The sequence below is a fragment of the Camelus ferus genome, chromosome 10, assembly GCF_009834535.1.
Source record: "Camelus ferus isolate YT-003-E chromosome 10, BCGSAC_Cfer_1.0, whole genome shotgun sequence".
In the NCBI taxonomy this organism is placed as follows: Eukaryota; Metazoa; Chordata; class Mammalia; order Artiodactyla; family Camelidae; genus Camelus; species Camelus ferus.
This window is the reverse complement of record NC_045705.1, coordinates 30,958,850-30,976,273: the sequence shown is the minus strand read 5'-3', so window position 1 is coordinate 30,976,273 and position 17,424 is coordinate 30,958,850. Positions and strand designations below refer to the sequence as shown.

Genomic DNA, 17,424 nt, shown 5'->3' with positions numbered 1-17,424 from the left:
CTCTAGAGACTGCTGTACTAGCTCTGTGGTAATGATGTCAAGCCTTCTGTGTCTTACTCTCTTAGCAGTGGAAGACAGGAAGCTGTTTATTGGTATGATTTCCAAGAAGTGCACTGAAAACGACATCCGAGTCATGTTCTCTTCATTTGGACAGATTGAAGAATGCCGGATATTGAGGGGACCTGATGGCCTGAGCCGTGGTGGGTACATTTTTTGCATTTAAAGATACTGGTCTTAAACTTGTAATCTTTTTTTTTAATGGGACCAGTGGAAACTAGTGATCTATAGCTAATACGGTCTTGTCGTGATGGAGAGGATTGGGTTTGGTGTTGTATGTTTAGGTCTCGTCACAACTTCTCCTGTCAGTTGATCCCTTTAGTATTCTCCCAGTTCCCCTAAGGAGTCTACATTCTGTACTTAAGTGCCTTGTATTAAGGTTTTCTGTTTTTGTCCTTGGAGAGGTTCTTCATGCCAAAATGGAAACACTCCTTTGCAAGAGAAGCAAGAGAATATGCTTTATCCCTCCTTTATCCCTCAAGCACTTTCTCTCCTGTCTGTGCTTCCCTGGTTTTTCATTGAAGCACCTATCACCCTGTTGTAACATATCTGTCTTCTCTAGATCATGAACCCCTGAAGGCAGCAACCATGTCTGTATTGCTAGCATGGTACCTGGCACATAGTAGGTACTCAGTAAATGTCAGTCCAGTAAATAAATAACCAAATGAATGGATGAGTTATCAACTCTTTTTTCAAACAGGTTGTGCATTTGTGACTTTTACAACAAGAGCCATGGCACAGACGGCCATCAAGGCAATGCACCAAGCACAGACCATGGAGGTAGGGGACAGATGAATGAAAGGGGGACATTCCTTAGCCTGAGAGTGCTAGGACAGTTGGCCATCAAAGCCCAGCAGTATATACAGCATCTGATTGCCCTAAAAGTTAAGCAGACTAAGTAAACATCTTAAAGTTAAAAACATGTGCTTTCTTTAAAATTAGCGTATTGGAACTAGTTACTCTTTTAAATTATATTTTGCTACTTGTGTGTATCAGGAAGAGAAGTAATTTGGCCGTGAATGAAAGTAGAATGCAGCCTGGAAAGGAGAACTTTACCTTCACCCAGAAGGAGGAATTTGACCCTTTGGTTTTGGTGTTTTCATAGGGTTGCTCATCCCCCATGGTGGTAAAATTTGCTGATACACAGAAGGACAAAGAACAGAAGAGAATGGCCCAGCAGCTCCAGCAGCAGATGCAGCAAATCAGCGCAGCATCTGTGTGGGGAAACCTTGCTGGTCTAAACACTCTTGGACCCCAGTACTTAGCAGTGAGTCCCTGTGGTTTGCTTTCTGCAGACTGTGCAAGCTCCCAGCTGTTTCTTCTGCTGTCCTTAGCTAACATACACAATGGAATTCACAGATCTTAGCACATCAGAATTTTCTATAAAAATTCAGGCAACATAATGTTCTTTAAGTCACATGAGTGTCTCTTTCTCTCTTTCTGGTCACACATCTGTGGTTATGTCGTGAGACTTATGCTACAATTAAAGTAAAATCTTAATTTCCTAATAAAAGGCTTTAAAGACATTTCATGTGTCCCTGCCCCCAAGAAAAAAAACTCTTAAGGGAATCTTAACTACCAATTATCTTCCTCTATAGCTCTTTCTGGCTGATGTAGAGGGCATCGTTAAAATCCTTACTGAGTCTTCCCTGAAGAGTGTGATAAATGTTCCACTGACTGAGAGATCAGGAGATGAACATGGACATTATTAAATGAGTATTACAGGTGTATATTTGAGTTCACTAAATAGTAAATAGATTTCCTTTAATTTGATTTCTCTCTAGTTGAGTTGGAGTAATAAGTCCAGGAAGGGTCACGCTCCAATTTGTCACTTTGATTTACTAGGTCTGCAATGTTTATTATGGGGGATTATCACTGTTTAACCCTTAAAAGAACTGCAGATAGCACAAGACACTTAAAACTATCTCTTCTGTGAATCAGAAAGAACAGGTCATCTGTGATGCTACCAGTAAAGAAAAATAAATGGTGAAACTACTAGATTAGTATGGATAGTCTAAAAATATGCACATAGGAGTCATTATAGTATTCACTCCTCATCCTTTAAAATAGTATTTTATATGGAAGCAGAAGAAAGGCAATGATTTCTATCCTGCGATACTGGGTTTTGGCTAATTTGATATCTTTTGGTCTCCCTATTTCTAAAATATTAGAAGAAATCCCAGTTTACTTTCCCTAGTGTTTTTCTGAAGTCAAAAAAAATGTAGATGGTTGTTATATTTCTATAGATTAAATTGTTTCTCGGTGCTTAGAACGTTGTTTATAAGTTGAGAAAATTCAGAGAGATTTTAGTCTTCTGCCAAAATGATAATGCTTTGAAAATTATCTCCGTGATATGTACTTACTCTTCTTAGAGAGTTTTGGAACCTTCTTTTAGGGAAGACTCCACCTTTTGTTGTCATTGCCACAAGCACATGATGGTTTCCAGCAAGCACATGATGGTTTATGTTGAGAGCTATGGTCTGTTTCACTTAGACATGATCCCCACCCTAAGAGCTGTTCTCATTTTGGGAGGAAATGAAGTGCCAAGTACAGTATGCACAGTCCACCAGTTGGGACTGAACACATTACCCAAGGTATTTAAGAAGACAAAAATGAAGACTTGTGAGTGCTGATGGACTATGTAAGTGATAGTACATCATCATTAATTATGAGGTTCTTTCTGGAATATGTGGACTTGAAACTAGAGCAGTAGTTCTTAATCTTTGTAGGGTTGTGGACCCCTTTGAGAAGCTGGTAAAAATTGTGTTTATATGCATTTTTTCATTCTACTTCTGGAGGTTTCTGGACCTCCTGAAATGCCCATGGACTAGAGAGATTCATGATGACCGAGGAACCAAGTCAGATGTTTATATGGGAATGGACAACAATTTGAATAATGGATCCAGAAACAAGAATGTCAGTTGTCCATAAGGAACAGTGAGTGGAACAAAACGCTTTAGCAGGTTGGTTAGATGAAGGTTGCAGTTTGCTAAGGTACAGAGTAAGGTTGTAGCGATCCATTAAGTTCATGAACAGGTCCCCTTGTTTTATTTGTTATGGAACAACCATTGAAGGAATGTATGCTGAACAGACACGGACTAATCCACCAGTCATTTGGTCATCTGCAGCAGTGAGATTACAGTGATAGATGGATGTGTAGTATTCTAGTCATGACAGGATTTATCAAATCACAAGTTCATTGTGGCCAGTAAAGGGTGACTCCAAGAAATACCCTGAAATGGTCAGGTTTGATATTTTAAATAGTTGTGTGAAGTAGAAATTTGGTGTCTAGATAGGAACAACCTACAAAATAAGATGTGTGGGCCTAAGCAGGAGAATCTGGGAGAGGAACTAGAAATGGCAGTCACCCACAGACATGCACTCATTGCAGTGGACTGCTTGGCTGCTTGAGTTGAGCTTAGTTCTCTGCTCTACTTCTATCCTCTGCTGTGCTGCATTCTGTTGCCAGGGACGCAAGCCTGGCTCAGTACTCAGCGAACATAACTGTCTTCTGGCCAGGTCTTCAGCTGTGTTGTGTTGTCCAGCGCTGTCGTAAGCCTCATGTTTTTGTTGTGTTGGCTTGGGCTCTTGTCTTCAACTTTCTTCTCTCTGGGGGCCTCTGCACTCTCGCTTTGCTATGCTGTAGAGTTATCCCAGATGCAGAACCAGCCCTCACTCTCACTCTTGTTCTGTTTTTTGGTGTAATGTCTAGCTTTATTTGCAGCTCCTTCAGCAGACTGCCTCCTCTGGGAACCTCAACACCCTGAGCAGCCTCCACCCAATGGGAGGTAAGTGTTCACTGCAACGGAGGAGCAGCAGCTGCCAGGTCAGCAGACCCAGCTAAACAGTCTGAGAGTTTTGTACCATTTGTGCAGGAAGAAATTTTCCCCACTCATTACATTAAGCTGACATAAGGTGAACATCCTAGGATTCACCTACGTCGTCTCTAGAAGGTGGCTCTTTTAGTTGCTGATACCAGGCTGCTCTGGGATTGTCTGCTGCTCCCCACCCCTTTAATCTTTTTTGAGGAAGAAGATGGAAAGGAGCTGTTAGCACCTGCAGACTATCTGCAGCATTTTGATAAGGAGAAAAATGCAGGAACTCTTCATTTCCACAATAAAGCGACTTTTTCAGTGATTCTGTGAAGAAAAAAGTCTACTATGGCTTCTGAGAGCATGACTTACCCTGAAGCTGCTAGAACCCAGGCAGTTAGTGTCTTATACAAGTTATTTCTTAGGTGAATTGCCTTTTGTTGGTGTTAACATGCATGAAAAACTTAATTGACAAATACCTGAGCTTATAACAAAAGGAGGCTCCAGGTACAAACCTGAGGCGAGGCCATCGGAAAAGTGGAGGGAGCGGAGGGAAGGGGACCATTCCAGAGCTGCTTGCCCCTGCCTCTTCTGCAGTGGCAGGTGCACCTGAGGAAGGGCTAGTCTCAGGCGTGTGACATTATACCATTTGAAAGAGTTTGATATTTGTTCACTTTGTCCCAGGGATTTATAGTTTGCTGTGTTTTCGGAAAGTTGTTAAATTCTAAGTCTGTGTTGGAGCCTTCCTGTTCTCATTAATTCTCTACCCGCACCCATCTGCCTTTCCATAATCCAGTAAATGGTTTGCCACACATTGTCGGCACAGTTCAGATTTCTTGCTCTCCTTTTACCTACATTGCCTAGGTTCTCCTTGAAAGTCTTTTCCTCTGTTTTTTCTCTCTCCTCCTTCTGATGATTAATCTGCTGCTAAAGTAGTGTGTTTTTTCTTTATTCTTTCTCCTGTTGCTGTTTTCACATGTGTTCCCCTGTCATTCCTCCCATGGCCTTCTGGATCTCTGCTACATTTTCTGCTTATTCACCTCCATTGCAGAGAACAGATCCTCTGTGAAGTGTGAGTGAGGGGCCCAGATGCAGATTCGTTCTCTGCCACAGGTTTTGGCATTGTTGTTCTCTTAGACACCTGGCTCCATGTTAGACTCTGTGGTATTTCCTGATTTCCTAATTGCCCATCCCTTTATTAATGCTCTCTTGGTCTGGCATGTTACTGGATTAGATATCTTTTATCTGAGGAAATGATGGCAAGTTTCTTAATAAGTTGATTGATGGCTCAGTCTTTTTGGAGCCCTGTACTATTGCCAGTGAGGCTCATCTAGAATAGTTCCTCCTTGGGACCGGCCTTCTGCCAGTGTACACTGTCATTGCTGGAGTGGATGTGAGGGACCCTTATCTGCTGGCTGACCTCTTGCTTTGGATATTGCAGGGTTAAATGCAATGCAGTTACAGAATTTGGCTGCGCTAGCTGCTGCAGCTAGTGCAGCTCAGAACACACCAAGTGGTACCAATGCTCTCACTACATCCAGCAGTCCCCTCAGCGTCCTCACCAGTTCAGGTAAGCATGTAATAAGGGCCAGTGTGCCTTGGGCAGATTCCCAAGAGAGGGGTCTGTCATTCTGGATAGTAGTTAACACCCATTTCCAAAGGGGCAGACTATGAACAGTAAATTTTCAAATGTCATCTTCTCACTTGAGAAAGATTTTACTTTGCTGTAATCATCATTTGACTGTCCTGCAAGGACAGTTATCAAAACCAGTAACTGGAACCCTCTTTACAAAGACAATACTTCAGTGGTATCACTGGTGAGCTTTGGTTCCTGTTGACATGAGATGGCAAGTGTTGACTTGAGTTTAACTGGTGGATATCTGATAGCAGGGTCCTCACCGAGCTCCAGCAGCAGCAGCTCTGTCAACCCCATCGCCTCCCTTGGAGCCCTGCAAACATTAGCTGGAGCAACAGCGGGCCTCAACGTCAGCTCTTTGGCAGGTGAGGGCCAGCCCCTGGATGCCATCAAGCCATTCTTTGTGCAGATAGCACATTTTAAACAACCCTTGTAAGGGTACCATTAGAAATACTGGAGTGGCCTGATGAAGTTAGAAATAACCATGCGATTTTGAGTCAGGCCTCAGTTAAATCTCACCTCTGCCCCTTAATTAGCTGTAAGTTTTGACCACCTTTCTGAGGTTTTTCTCATCTGCAAAGTGGAAATAGAATGCTTTGAGGGTTATTAGGAAGTTAAATGAGAACATAAGTAAAGTGCTGAGCACATTGCTCATAGTACGTGCTCAATAAATATTAGCTATTTCGATATGATTTGCCCACATCTTGACATGGACCACATGCACCCCTATAAATCCCCAGTCCTGGGACTCTTATTTTTACCACATTCCAGATCTTTGTGAGAAAATTGCAAGAAAACCAGAGAGAAAATGGGGCAGGCCATGTGTAAGTGGTATCAATCACTTCTTGCACAGGTTGAAAGAAGATAATGGCAAGAGCTGCACCTGGGTGTGGTGTTTTTTAATGTCCCTGTTAACCACAAGGCCTGTTGAGTGTCCTAAATCTGACCAGTCAGATGGCTATTCCTTCTCAGGGAAGAGCTAAGAAGTAGATGAAGGGGGAAATTTGGAGTTTGTCTTTGGCATCAGTTGAGTCTTTCCAATCTATTAATCCTGCTCTTCCTCCCCAACCAAGGGATGGCTGCTTTAAATGGTGGCCTGGGCAGCAGTGGCCTTTCCAACGGCACCGGGAGCACCATGGAGGCTCTCACACAGGCCTACTCGGGGATCCAGCAGTATGCTGCAGCGGCGCTCCCCACTCTGTACAACCAGAACCTGTTGACACAGCAGAGCATTGGTGCTGCTGGCAGCCAGAAGGAAGGTGAGCGCCAAGGGAACTGGAGTCAAGGATGGGATGGCTGCTCCTTCTGCACCAGCACCGAAAGGCAGGGCAAAGGCCAGGAGAACCATTTAGGTGGTCAGGCCAACACTTCTCTTTGGCAGTGTCCAGGGTAGACTGAGAAACTGCTCCTGAAATGTTTTCTGCGTGTGCTCTGTGTACCCTCCTGGGATGGGCTGCAGTTTTTAGGTGAGGAAACATACTGATCTTACTCTGTCTGATACCATGTGGCAATCTGTTTTTGCTAGGGAGTCTTCTTTCTGGATTATAAATCTGTCAGAGGATGTCCTCTGTCTAGGTGTCCCTTTTAGTTATATCATTTGGCTTTTCCTCACTTTCTAATCTGTGCTTTTCCTAATTGAGGACAAACAGAAGTGATAGTTATGGCCTGTGGGTTGATGGAGTGAGAATTACTTGCTTTGACATGAATGGTATTAAATTCAGGAGAGGCTTTCTAGACAAAAAGAGGCCTGAAGTTGGTTTATATGCATAGAAGGTCCTGCTGACACCTCAGTGCTCATATGTGACTGGATTTTCACAACCAGGAGCTGTCAAGGTTTAAGCACTAATGTGGGGAAAAGACAAGTATCCTCTCTTCCTGTAGCAGCAAGGAGTCTTGGTGTAGTATGTCCTCATCTGCTCTGAATCAGACACTTATATGCCCTAGGATGCAGTAGTGGGGGAGCTGTAGAACCAAGGAGACAGACAATAAACAAAAGCATGCAGTGTTCCAAATGTTGCTCTAAAGTGATGGCCAGGAGAGAGGGATAGAGTGCAAGAAAGATAGCATTTTATATAGAGAAGTTCTCTCTAAGTTGACATCCAAGCAGAGATCCAGAGGAAGAAAGGAAGCAAGCCACGTGTGTATCTAGAGGAAGAAGAGTAATGAGGGAAGAGGAACAGCAAGTGCAAAGGCCCTTAAGCAGCACTGTTCCACATGTGTCTGACTACACAGCAGGGAGACTGGGGTGGCTGGAGACTGGTGGCTGCACTGCAGTTGTAGTAAATTCTTCTGTGGTAAGGAAATCATTGAGTGTGTAAGTGGTTGAAGAGGAAAGCATATTCTGTTTTTGAGCTTAGTGTTAATGATAGGCACATTTGGAAAATGTAATTTATTTTTACTAAGGCACAGTTTACATATGGTAAAATTCATCCCTTTTAGAAATATAGTTCTATGAGCTCTGATGAACACATATAGTGTAACCACCACAATAGACGTAGAACATTTCCATCACCCCTAGAAATTCCCTCATGTCTCTTTGTAGTCATTCCCTGCCTCTGGCAACTACCAGTCTCTTTGCTGTCCTTATAGTTTCTAGGCACAATTTTGAAACCCGCTTTACTTATAATCTCTTTCTACCTCCTTTTCTGTTGTTCCTCTGTGAGCCTCTAGTTTTATTGTTCTACACACAAATCTGTCTACTTTATTGTCCCAGCACACCATCCTCCCATAGGGTGGAATTCTAACCTCCCTGAAAGAGACAGCATCAGAATGGTGAACAGCAAAGTGGGAAGGAACCTGTTTCAGGGATGTTCCTTCAGTTCTCAGCTTTGTATTTGGAGAACCTGTTTAGTTCTCCAGATGAATTTCTGTTTGTTGGGATGCTGAGAACTTTAACACAGATGGAAATGAGAGATGGTGCAGGAGGTTAAGTGTGCTCAACACTGATACTTTTTCAATCAATGGATATTTTGAAGGTCCAGAAGGAGCCAATCTGTTCATCTACCACCTGCCCCAGGAGTTTGGAGATCAGGACCTGCTGCAGATGTTTATGCCCTTTGGGAATGTCGTGTCTGCCAAGGTTTTTATAGACAAGCAGACAAACCTGAGCAAGTGTTTTGGTACGTTGGCTTCTCTTCTGGTGTTGGGAGGCTTAGATATTTTTACCACTGAGAAAGAGAAGAGGCCGATAGCAGAAAGAGATAGGTCTGGATTTGGGTTAACTCAGCCTTGGGCAGATTACATTACCTCTTTTTGAACCTCGTTTTTTTTTTTTTTTTTTTTCATTTATGTAGTGGGAATGATCATTTCTCCCCACCCTGTCACTCCAAAGGTGAAAATAAAGTAATATACGGGAAATGGCTTGGCCAGAAACCTGTAAGGTACTATATGGATGTCAGTTAATACTATTAGGAACCTGATTTGTTTTGTGTGATAATAATTTCAAGAATTCTTGCCCCTGCGGAGAAAAAATTGGGCTTGGAGACTAAGCTTCTAAGGTATTTCTTACATAAGGAAGACAGAGAATCTCCTTGCCTCATTATGTCCCTCACCTAGGTTTCTGCTTGGACACACAGGTTTTGTAAGTTACGACAATCCTGTTTCGGCTCAAGCTGCCATCCAGTCCATGAACGGCTTTCAGATTGGCATGAAGCGGCTTAAAGTGCAGCTCAAACGTTCGAAGAATGACAGCAAGCCCTACTGAGCGTGCTCCCCTCTGAGACTGGAGTGAGAGGGTCTTCTGGTAAGTGGGGGAGGAGCACCCTTTATGATTCGAAGCCCTAAGGCTGTGTGTTGACAGCCCTGGACCCTGATCCCTGCCACTCTCGCAGGCACAGCTTGCCCTGAAGACTCGGCTACTGCCTTCTGTGGGAATTTCGCTTCGTACAGAGGACAAGTTTGTGCTTTGGTTTCCAGTGTTTTACTTTGGAGTTTAGGTGCCATATCCTGAGTTTTTTTTCTTTATTTAAAGTTTGCTGTGTTTGTAACCAGTGTGTGTTGAGAAGGACCAACATCAAACTGCCCTGGGGGAGGAGGGAGAATGGAGAAACATTAGAAAAGAAGATCAGAATTTGCCCCAAACTACCCCAAGCGAGAGAACTGAGTGAAACCAAAAACTGACCCCCAGAATCTTCCTAAGTGCGAGAGTGGGTGAAATGAGAACTGGCGTCCAAGAGCTTTGGGGGCGGGGCAGGTGGGGTAGGCTTTGGAGTGCGAGAGTGACTTGACACCCAATGGCCCTGGGAGCTGGAGGCTAAAACTCCTCCATAGCTGCCTTCTGTGGAAATACTGAGTTCTTGCCAACTCTTTTTCGGATTCTTGTCTAGGGTTTCTGCCCCTTTTTCCTAAAAGGGGGCTAACGATTCTCTGGAAATAAAGCACCTGTTAAATTAGACTGACATATGCAAAAAGCAAGAATGTATCACCCATTACCAGCTTTCCTAGCCAACTGTTGGTGTTGGATTGGCCCTGTCTGGCTGGTGGCTGTTAGGAAGAAGCAGCCAGCCAAACAGGTCATTTTTAGTTTATTTCAGCACCAAAATTATTAGACTATGGCCCATTTCTACCAGATCCCTTTAAAGAAGGCTTCTAGGGAAGATACTGTCTGGTTTTCTTTTTGTAGTTGACCACAGCAAGGAGTGTCAGTTCCATCCCCAGCCACAGTTTTCTCAAGAGGGTAGATCCAAGAAGGGCTTAAAGTATTTAGCTGAAGGGAGCACCTCTCCTGAGCAGAGTGATCAAAAGCCATTGAGTTGGGGGAGGAGGAGCCTGCTTCTTGGTGTGCCTGAATCAGAAGGTCCCTTTAAGCCAGTGCTGCATTTGCCAGTGGCCAGCACTTCGTACTTAAAAGGATTAAGACATCCTTGCTTGCCTCCTTGGTTGAGGTGTCGCAGATGTATTCCCACAGAGGCAGGCCCCTCTTCTAACCACTCTAGCCCAATCTTCTGCTCTTGGCAACAGAGGAGACGACAGGATGTTTACAGCCTCCATATGGATTTAGTGTTCATTTACCTCAGTATTACCCTGTTCATTTTTGTCCTCGTGCTTTCAGTTAGCTCCCTGCTGCCTCCCATGGGTCTCACTCCAGCTCTTGCCTGTGAGCCACACAGCTTCTGGGCTCTGCCTCTGCTCCAAGAAATGCTGTGGGGGTGGAGAGCCAGAAAGGGCCTGCTGTTGGGAATGTGCACCCGGGCAGAGATGGCCCTGTTAGGATATGACTCTTAGCCAAGGCCGGGGACCGGGTCCCTGGGATCTTAAACCTCATGAGTATCGGTCCTGACCCCTAGCAGTAGAGGTGAGAGTAAAGGGGTTGGTTTGCTGTTAAGTCAGATAGGGGTTCTCTCCTTGTCATACTGTCCATTTGGGCCACAGACAAGGGTTGACCGTCTTGCTGTTGTGCAGGTAGTTGGTGGTGTTGGATTATCCCACTGAAGCTGGGACAGCTGTTCCCTTCTCATAGTGATTACTTGGGTCCGTTGTCCTCTAAGAAACGTGAAACATACTTCTTAAGCTGAACCGCGTAAACTTGAATTCCGCGCACTGGGAGAAATGTGTCCTGTGTTTCAAGGATAAAACTGTTCCAAAGGCTTCCAGGGTCATGATGGGATTTTTTAAATAAATGCAAAAAATAAAAATAAAAAAGAAAAAAGAAAACAAAAAAAGAAAAAAATGCTAGGTTGAGGAGGCGCTGTTCCGAATCCCAACCGGCTGGAACCAAGAATGTCGTTTCTATTTTTATAGAAGTTTTATACAGCTCCGGGGTGGAGAATATTTATTACCTAAATTATATCTCTGGAAAAGGCCAGGATTTTGTAGAATCCAGAATGTGATTGTTATACACACAGGGTGCTGTGTATGATTGAAACTACTGACTTTCTGTGGCCGTTTGCAGCCCAGCTAATCTGCCAGAGGGGGAAGGAGTTAATGCTGTGAATTGGCAGAGGAGAGAGCTGTGCTCCCCAGGGTGCTGCCGGTGCTGTGATCGCTAACCTTCTGTTCTGTCTTCCTCCTTGGCCATCATGGGGTTTTCCAAAGCCCAGAACTCCACTCTCTTCCCACTTTCTTCCCTTTCTATCCCTTCTTACTCGCCACCCTTTGTTTCACTATTATTTGTACACAGATTTGTCCTGGGCTCTGGGACCTTATGAAACCCCTTTCTTAATGATATGAAAGGCAAAGGTGCGATTAGTCCGCCTTTGATACCAAGACCCCGAGGTCTCATACCTGCTTGTGGGTTCTTGTTCTAAAAGGAATGTGGCCCTGGGCTGCCACAGTGGCCAGCTGGTGAGCCCAGGCACTTTTCTCTGTTCTCTTGTCTTCTGCCCAGCGAGTTCACACAGCAGTGCTGCCCTTGAGCACAGTTCTCTCCCCAGGCCAAAGATGGTTTTGTGAAGAAGCTGCTCCCCTACAAGTCTCACAGTGTGAAAGGGTTCAGCTCCGAGAGTGGAGACTCGCAGTCAAGTCTTAAGCAATCCTTTTCTGTTGTGTGGGGGTTTCACATTCACTTACATAAATGTGTTTTCTGCTGTAGTTTTGTTTCTTACTTGGGTTTCATCATGAAATTGATTTGCCTTGAATGCAGCCAGACACTGTCTCCTGGGTCCCACATGAGTGGCCAGGGCCTGCGTGGAAGCTAAGAGCTTGGATTTCTGGGAACAAAGAGCCATCCCCATACGATTGAGGAGAGAGCCTGGCCCTCTCCCCTAAAGAATTCTCCCCACCCCAGCCAGCAGCTTCGACTTTCTTCCCGAGTCTTGACCAGGGAGTCGAGTCTTGACCAGGGAGTCGGGGGAGAGGCTGGGGCTCTGCTCCACCAGAAACCTTCTTTTCAGACGTTTTGGGTACTTTTGGGGAAATCCAAGCCTTAGGTTCCCTTCTGTCTCTGGCAATTGGATGTTTTCTTGGTGTCCTCCATGTCCTTTTTTCCCTGTGTCCATTGTTAGCATGTGCAAAAGTTCCCTGTCATTACCCAGCCCCTGCCCCGCCCGCCTCCTCATTTCAGGGCTGTACACAGTGAGTGTTCCTGTTCTCTCTCTCTTTGTTTGGATGTATTGCTCTGTGTAACTCAGTGGGTCTCCCTCTTTCTGGTTTGTTTTTTTTTCTAGATTCCTGCCGTTTGTTCATCGTTGTGCCTAAAGCATGTCGATGTGGCGTCAAGTACATCGTCCAAATCCCTGTCTCTTCAGCTTCTCTGATGCTTGAACTCTCACCTTTGACCTTGTGTTGACCTTTGATGCTGACGTGTATTTTTATTATGTTTGTTTCTTTCTTTGTTTTTTCTTTTTTCTTTCCTTTTTTTTTCTTTTGTGCTGCCAAATTGGTTTTGCTAGAACGACTGCTGAAGGGGAAATATTTAAACTTGCATTTGAATATAAAAAAATCTATTTTTCTAGAACTTCATAAGATAACCACTTGATTTTGTGATTCCAATTCTTTGTAATTGTCTTCAGAGCAGCCCTACTAGCACATACCGCGTGGTGTTTGTATTTCTGTGAACACACAGCCAGTCCGTTTCTAGGCTTTGTTTCTCTGTGTGCTTAGTTTTAAAGACAACTTTGAAGTAAACAATGAAATAAAAGATGTCACTAAAACCTTTGAGGCTCCTGAGCACATTTTGCTGATATAGTTTGTGGGGCTTGAGGAGACCGCATGTGTTCCTATTTTTGTTTTTCTTGAGTTCTCAACTGCAGAAAACACCTGAACTCCTTTTCCTTTATGACCGCCTGCTGCAGTTTGGGCCCCAGCCAGCCTTTTTCTTTTTCTTTTGTGGTTCCTCCCTGTAGCAACCCTGCGGGGAGTCTGCAGATCCCTTTGGCCCCTTCCCCTCAGCCCCCCTGTGCCCACCTCCATGCTCGTTCCTACAGTCTCCACAGCAAAATGTGATGCTTTGATTTTTTTGTTTTTGTTTTTGTATTGTTTTTGTGTTTTTGTTTTGAATTTTTTCCTTTCCTACTAAGATTATGCCCAGAAAAAACAAGTTTTGCATGTTTCCTGCTGTTTCTTCACACCTTCGTATATATCACCTTCACCTCTCTGTTTTCTATAGTTTGTGCAAAAACTGACCGATTTAAAAGGGTTTCAAAGAAGCTGTTTTAAATTGTTGTGGGGTTGATTATTTTTTTCAAGATTGTATTGTTTTATTTTGAAGTGGCGACTTTCTCCTCTATTGCCCTTAGAGCGATTGCCTGTGCACTTAGACTGTCACCTCGTACGGCCTCTAGGCCTCAGCAGGGCCTCCAGGAGGCCGGCTGCTCTGCTCAGACACGGGTGGGAGGGGGGCCCAGAGAGGCACAAGGAGCAGAGATAGAACCCAGAAAGGTGGCTGTGGGTGGGCAAGAGGCTTAGCGCATTGAGGGCAGTGAGCATCCCTCGGCCCCCAAGAGGGAGGGTGCTCTTAACCACTGGGAGGAGGCCACCTGTGCACTAAGCGGCAACACACCTGCCAGCGCTTTTCCTAGGTGACAAGCACAATACTACAGTCTTCACACTGTTTACAGCCCTGGGCACCAACCACCCCACACTGGCTCTTCACCGCAGCTCTGCTCTTGCTTAGCTAGTGGGGTGGGGGGGTAAGGGCAAGAATTTGTTTTTGTTTTTTTTTTAATGGGTGAAGAGCCACATAGCTACTGTCCCTGGGTGCCAGGCAAGCCAGTTCCTTGGTTCCCTGAGGGGAACTTGCCCTCCTTTCTTGTGGCACCATCCAGCCTCAGGGTCTTAGGGACTTGAGTGAGAATGTACATAGCGGAGGGAGAGACCAGTGGAGATGAGAGGTCACAGGATGGATCTGTGGAGGTAAGAGGTTGCAGAGGGAGGAGTTTGGAATAGATCCCACCCAGGCCTAAGCTGCTGGTGGGTGAGAGAGCTGGGAAGTAGGATTGTCCAGGGAAGGGTGGAGGGGGTAGCCGAGGGACTGGGGGGAGGGGGTTGGGGAAGGTAGAAGCACTGTTAGCATCATCCGCGCTGGGGTTGATGAAGGAAGGCATCCCGGCAGAACCTCTGCTCTGGGGCCCGGCGGGTTACCTAGTATTATGCTTGAGGCCACCCTTACTAGGGGGAAAGGGCGGCCAAATGGAGGCCCAGTGTATGGTAGGCTGCTTAATTTCCTGGAAGGGGTGATTGGATGGAAAGAGGCCAGGAACCCCAGCCTGAGCGAGACTGCCGTGCACCCCACAGTCTGACTGCACAGAGCTGCCTCTGTTGGCAGAGGCACTGAGGCTCCCCTTCCTGTGTATTCAGAACCCGTGTTTGCCAATGTATTTTGCTTTCAATTCCAAGAGGAGCTCTGGGAAAACCTGTGGATAAAACCAAATGCCAAACGTTGGACGTTGTTTCCTTTTCCTTTTCTCTCTCTGATTGTTTTAATTGTTCTGTGGTGGTTTTAATGGATTTGAGACCCTGGAGCGGCAGCTGCCTTTCTGATTTCCAGCTGCTTTTTGTGAATAATTTAAAAAGAAAAAAAAAAAAGAAACTTTACATTTTGGAGACAAACCTGTGTGAGTTTTTTATTGGTACAAACGTTGTATTTAACACTAGGGGTTTTGTACAGTTTTTTGCCTTTTCTACTAGAAAACAATGTAAAGTGATTTCACAATGTGAAGAGAAAAAAAATTGCCACTATGACCAAACGCACAGTCTGTTCTGCAGCAACAACGGGATTCAATCAACTCAAAGTCGTGATTCAGCCGTAGAAATGCTTTTTCTTTACTTTGTTTGAGCTTTTCCTTTCTTTCCTGTTTTGATTTGCAAAAAAAAAAAAATGTCTTTTTTGTGTGAACTTGTGTTGTACTACGTAGAAAATTATGGATTTTACTTTAATGGTTTAAAAAAAAAAGGCAAGAAGAGCCCTTGTCGCTTTTCTGACCTGATCACAGAGTTTGTGTAGTGGATTAAAAAAAAAAAAAAGAAATTGTTACAAGTTTGGAGCAAGGGAGTATGTGTTTAAAAGGAATCTCCTTCCTTTTTTGTGTGTTTTTCCTTTTGTCCCAATGGGGAACCTAAATCTGTTTTAATTGCACAGACACACGGACAAAAAGTCATTTTGTATCTGCCAAGTGTGGTACCTTCCTTTGTTTATTTGCTATTAAACTGTTTGAGAAGAACTGATGTTGTCTTCAGAGTTGTTGATTGTTGAAATGGGCGGCAGTCCTTGGGGCTGGAGGGGTTGGTGGCATTCCTGAAGAAGGGGTGGGCGCGCTGGGTAGGTTCCATTCTGATGTGTCTTTTGGTCTGCAGTGGAACTACCTCAGGCTCCTGACGAAACAGTTTCTCCCAGAAAACTGCCTTCTCCATCATCCTATATTCTTTTCAACATCCTTGCTTACAGGGAGGCACTTTAAAACTTTTTTGGCAGCCTTAATTTTTGTGCTTCTGTTCCCAGTAGTGGCTGCCACCCTGCAGAACTGTTGAGTGCAGGTCCCCTCCCTGGGCCATGGAGTTCCTGCGCCCAGAGCAACGCTGCCCGGCACAGAGGCCCAGCTTGTGGGGCGTTTCCTCTCTGGGCCTTCAGCACTCCAGGCCAGAGCGCTTCAGCCCCTTCCCCCTCATTGACCTCAGAACAAGGTCACAGAAGGGCATTTCTATGATTTCTTGGGTTTACTGCTCTAGAGCACTCTTCTGTTGGGGCCCTATACCTGAGCCCCCTCAGACCTCTGCCGACTGCAGCCTCCTGGGCTGGGAGTCTCAGGCCCTCTGCCAGAGCATATGCTTGTCTGCTCCTTACGAGCCACCGCCATCCTTGCTCCTCCTGGATGCCAGTCCCCGTGAAGCTGGTGCCTGTGTAGAGGTGTGCAACCAGCAGTGGGCTGTGAGTGGGCCCGGCCTCAACCTTCTCCACAGGGTCCCTCTGTGTGGGGTGTGTCTGGAGTAGCATGTCTGTAAAGTAAGGGTTCTGGACACAAATAAATATAGGAATATTGCTTCCTTATTTGTATTCATTCAAAATATGCTTAAAAATCACAACTTTGTATTAATATGCAGTCCAATTGTCCTAGCTAATGTTCACTGTTTACCACAATCCAAGTGCTGTGGGAAACACTTGATACACATGTGCTCTAGTCTTTATAACACCCCTAGGAGGGCGCTAGTGTTCCTATCCCTATTTGCAGATGAGCAAACTGAGGTTAGAAATTGGGTTGCAAAAAAAAAAAAAAAAAAAAAAAGCATTAACCACCCACTGCCAAAAGATAACCAAAAGTTACTATTATAGTTCATTGTCTTTTTTTCCCATGCACATTTTAAAAATAAAACTGGGATCATACTAAAAAAAAGAAATTTGGTTACCTACTACCAAGTTGTATGCACTGAGAATCAAACCAGATCTGCCTAAGTCTCGAGCCCTTTCTCAACCACTGCTGAGGAGAAATAACTCAATGAAAGCAAATCAGTGTGCTTTTAGTTAACTCATCACAAATGATTTTGCATACTATCCTCTAGACTCCAGTGAAGGAAACTTTGGGGGACCCTACAATTCTTTTGGCTGCCTTAGTGGTGAATCATTTCAGCTTTGCCTCCAGTGTGTCTGTCTTGGTGTTTAAGGGGTTTGCTGGGAACTTGGTGCTCCAAATTGTTGGTCAGCTTGCTCCTGCAAGGTGCCACTTCCCATGAGGACCAAAATGCTTCTTAAATATCAGTCCTGCAACACAGTTCTTTCCTAGCTCTGTTACCACCTATTCTTTACCTCATGTTCATTTTAATTGTTTTCATTGTGCTCCAATACTTGTGACAGTTTTCTACTTTAAGCATTTTTAATTGGAGAGAGTTCAGTGACATTCAGTACACTCACAATTGTACAGCCATCAATCCCTAATGTTTTAAATCAACTTGAAATGCACCTTTTGTAACTTCACCTCATTCTGACCATTAGTATTTTGTGGAATCACAAGTTTGATGTCGAATATATGTTTCAAATGCACTTTAGGTTGT

At 44.6% G+C, this 17,424-nt stretch overlaps 1 protein-coding gene across 15 annotated transcripts in view; it reads left to right on the top strand.

The window, feature by feature from the left end:
• The window catches only part of CELF1 (CUGBP Elav-like family member 1), a 64,128-nt gene extending 48,522 nt beyond the window's left edge, over positions 1-15,606 (top strand). For 6 of the 15 annotated variants that reach the window (XM_032488642.1, XM_032488656.1, XM_032488658.1 and 3 more), the window contains 10 exons: positions 66-200; positions 758-837; positions 1,163-1,324; positions 3,770-3,845; positions 5,311-5,439; positions 5,757-5,870; positions 6,579-6,764; positions 8,481-8,624; positions 9,081-9,247; positions 9,336-15,606. In XM_032488642.1, coding sequence (XP_032344533.1) covers positions 66-200; positions 758-837; positions 1,163-1,324; positions 3,770-3,845; positions 5,311-5,439; positions 5,757-5,870; positions 6,579-6,764; positions 8,481-8,624; positions 9,081-9,208 — 1,154 coding nt within the window. In that variant the 3' untranslated portion in view covers positions 9,209-9,247; positions 9,336-15,606. The remainder of the gene's footprint in view (positions 1-65; positions 201-757; positions 838-1,162; positions 1,325-3,769; positions 3,846-5,310; positions 5,440-5,756; positions 5,871-6,578; positions 6,765-8,480; positions 8,625-9,080; positions 9,248-9,335) is intronic. The other 9 variants (XM_032488651.1, XM_032488652.1, XM_032488647.1 and 6 more) reach the window with 9 other exon arrangements.
• The last annotated feature ends 1,818 nt before the right edge of the window (positions 15,607-17,424 follow it).